The sequence below is a fragment of the Otolemur garnettii genome, unplaced genomic scaffold, assembly GCF_000181295.1.
Source record: "Otolemur garnettii isolate 467f Iridium unplaced genomic scaffold, OtoGar3 scaffold00245, whole genome shotgun sequence".
NCBI lineage: Eukaryota > Metazoa > Chordata > Mammalia > Primates > Galagidae > Otolemur > Otolemur garnettii.
Genome location: NW_003852640.1, coordinates 1,695,692 through 1,698,250, shown reverse-complemented (window position 1 = coordinate 1,698,250; position 2,559 = coordinate 1,695,692). Strand labels below are relative to the sequence as shown.

At 54.7% G+C, this 2,559-nt stretch overlaps 1 protein-coding gene across 1 annotated transcript in view; it reads left to right on the top strand.

Moving 5' to 3' along the window:
- The window catches only part of LY6L (lymphocyte antigen 6 family member L), a 3,335-nt gene extending 1,484 nt beyond the window's left edge, over positions 1-1,851 (top strand). The window contains exon 3 of the mRNA XM_023508396.1: positions 1,290-1,851. Within this exon, the coding sequence (XP_023364164.1) occupies positions 1,290-1,516 (227 nt within the window). The 3' untranslated portion in view covers positions 1,517-1,851. The remainder of the gene's footprint in view (positions 1-1,289) is intronic.
- Positions 1,852-2,559: the final 708 nt, after the last annotated feature.

Genomic DNA, 2,559 nt, shown 5'->3' with positions numbered 1-2,559 from the left:
AAAAAAAAAAAAAAAAAAGAAAGAAAGAAAGAAAGGAAGGGAGGGAGGGGGGAAAAAAGCACATTGCAAGGCCTAGTCCTTCGAGTCCTACCCTGGCCCATCATGGAGGGGGCTGCCATCCAGCAGGCCTTTGGCTCCAGTCAGCCAGAGTGGGGGCCACTATGCTTTTCTGCCTTTACCATTTCAAAGTGGGATTTTCTCATGTGGCAGCCCTGCCCACCCTCCTCTTTTTCTAATTGAGAGGAACAAATTCATTTGCGGGGTGGGGATGGGGATTTGACACCGGCTGAATATTGTTCCCAGTTTTCCCTCAATTTTGTTTTTCTTTAGCATTATTTCCTTTATCTTCAGCTCCACCCATGTTTTCTCTTGGCCAGGAAGATACTGTAACTGGCCTCTCCATGCCAGGAGTGGGAGGCATTGAGGGCTCCCTTCTGGGGCCGGGACAGCTCCAAAACCTGGAGAGCTGCACCCCCAGGGAGGGGTGAGGTGGGCCTCACAGCTCAGGGCTGGGACTCCTGTGTTCTCTGCTGAGGAAGCCTAAATCCTGCATCTTCAGCAGTGTTCTTTATGGCCTGTGACATACTATGACATGGTGCAATATAATGTAATATGACACATTATAGTGGAATATGAAATAATAAATCACGTAATGAAATGCAACATGTATTACAATGTAATGTTACACAATGTACTGCAATGTCATATCGTATAATACAACACAATATATTGCAACCAATATAATACATTGCAATACAATATAACAATATAATTCAATGTAACAAAATATAACACAACAAGTATATGACAGCACAATAAATAAATGTGATTCCGCCCACCGTGGAATGTTTTGCTTCCCTTCAGTGGTTTGACAGCTGCCCAGGCTGGATTCAAAGATCTGAGCTCAAGCAATCCTCCTGTCTCAGCCTCTGGCTAGCTGGGACTCCAGGGAGCTCAAAACCCAGGGCCGGGCACCCGGCAGGTGCTCCATGCCCGCCAGATGCCTTCCACTCTGCATCAGCCATCTGCTCATGACTCTCTCCCTGGACTGGCAGGGGTGCGGCCCCAGGGCCAGCCCCCTGAGTCTATGGTGGCCATGCCCTGCCTCTGCAGTCTCTCCTGGGAAAGCACAGAAGAAGGTGCTCTCCAGGGCTGGCCAGGGCTGGATTCCACCTCTTAATTCTGGTCCTCACTGCCTGCATGGAAAGCACCTTTGTGCCTCTCCCAGTGATCATAGGTCCCTTCTTCCGGGGCCTCTGGGGCCACCTGCCATCTCCTCTTTTCTGCAGAAACCAGTGTGAGAGTTGTACTCAGCAGGCGCTGTGCTCCCATATGTTCCACCACCAACAGGAGGATTCACTGGATGCCAGTAACTGGTGTGGAAGGCTTAATCATCAGGCGCTGCTGCTCCGGGAATCTCTGCAATGGGGCACCACCCACACAGGCAGGGCTGTGGGCCCAGCTCAGGGGGCTTCTGCTCCACATGGGCCTCAGCATCCTCTGGACCATGTTGTGAGGACCCTCACTCTGCACCCCTCCGCCCTACCAGTCCATCCTGTCCCCTGCCTCTAGGACACTGGGGTGGAGGGAAACTCCCTACCTACCCCTCCCTGCTGGAGCTCCTTTGCTCTGGAAAGGGAAAATGGGCACTCTGGTCTGGCAACATCTCCTCATGCGAGGCTCCTTGCCCTGAGCACACAGTCCAGGACCCTGGAGGAACAGGAGAGCCCAGGTGAGGCCTTGCCATCTCTGGCCACCTCTGCCCTAGGGCCCAGGCAGGATGACTGTGCCCCCTCCCCCAGGCATTAGCTCCTCCCAGAGACAATAAACAATGTACTCTTGTGTCCCGTGGCACCTGCTCCTCAGCATGCCCATTTGCCCCCCAGGCTCTCAGTGTGGCCTCTGGACTGGTCAGATCTGGACAAAACCTTCCAACTGGGCTATAGCCACACCAAGAACCTGACTGTCCCTGCATCCTGGGCACAGACCTGCTTGGGTCTAAGATCCCTGAAGGGTGCTGAGTAGAGGTGGGAGAGCCCCAGGGGCGGGGTCTACAGCATGTTGGGGTTTGGGGACCTATCTGGGTGGCCACTGTGGGGCACAGGAGATGAGGCCTGATGGTTGGAGCCTGGCCCAGAGAGGGTGGGCATGGGAGAGCCTGCCTTCAAGTGAGGGCACAGGAGAGACATGGAGGGGTGGGGGGGAGGGGGTTGAGCTGGATACACAAGGACATCCAAGGATATCCTGGGGCATGCTGGGAGGTCCCTCAGCCCAGGGATGAGGTAGGGGGTGGCATTCCCAGGGAGCAGAACCCCCAGGACATGGACAGTGCTGAGTTCATAGCCTGCTCCCCATCCCAGGCCTCACTCCTGCCCTTCCTGTCTGTACACCTGCCTCCCCAACTCCTGCCCCCCAGGCACATGTGTCCTGGCTACCCTAGGGACCTAGGAAGATGAAGCATAACCTGGGTCTTGGCTCTCCTGTCCCCAGCAGGTCACAGGGCTGGCAGGGTCTCTCTAGACAAGAGTCCCAGAGTCTTCCTACCCTGCTCTGTGGTTA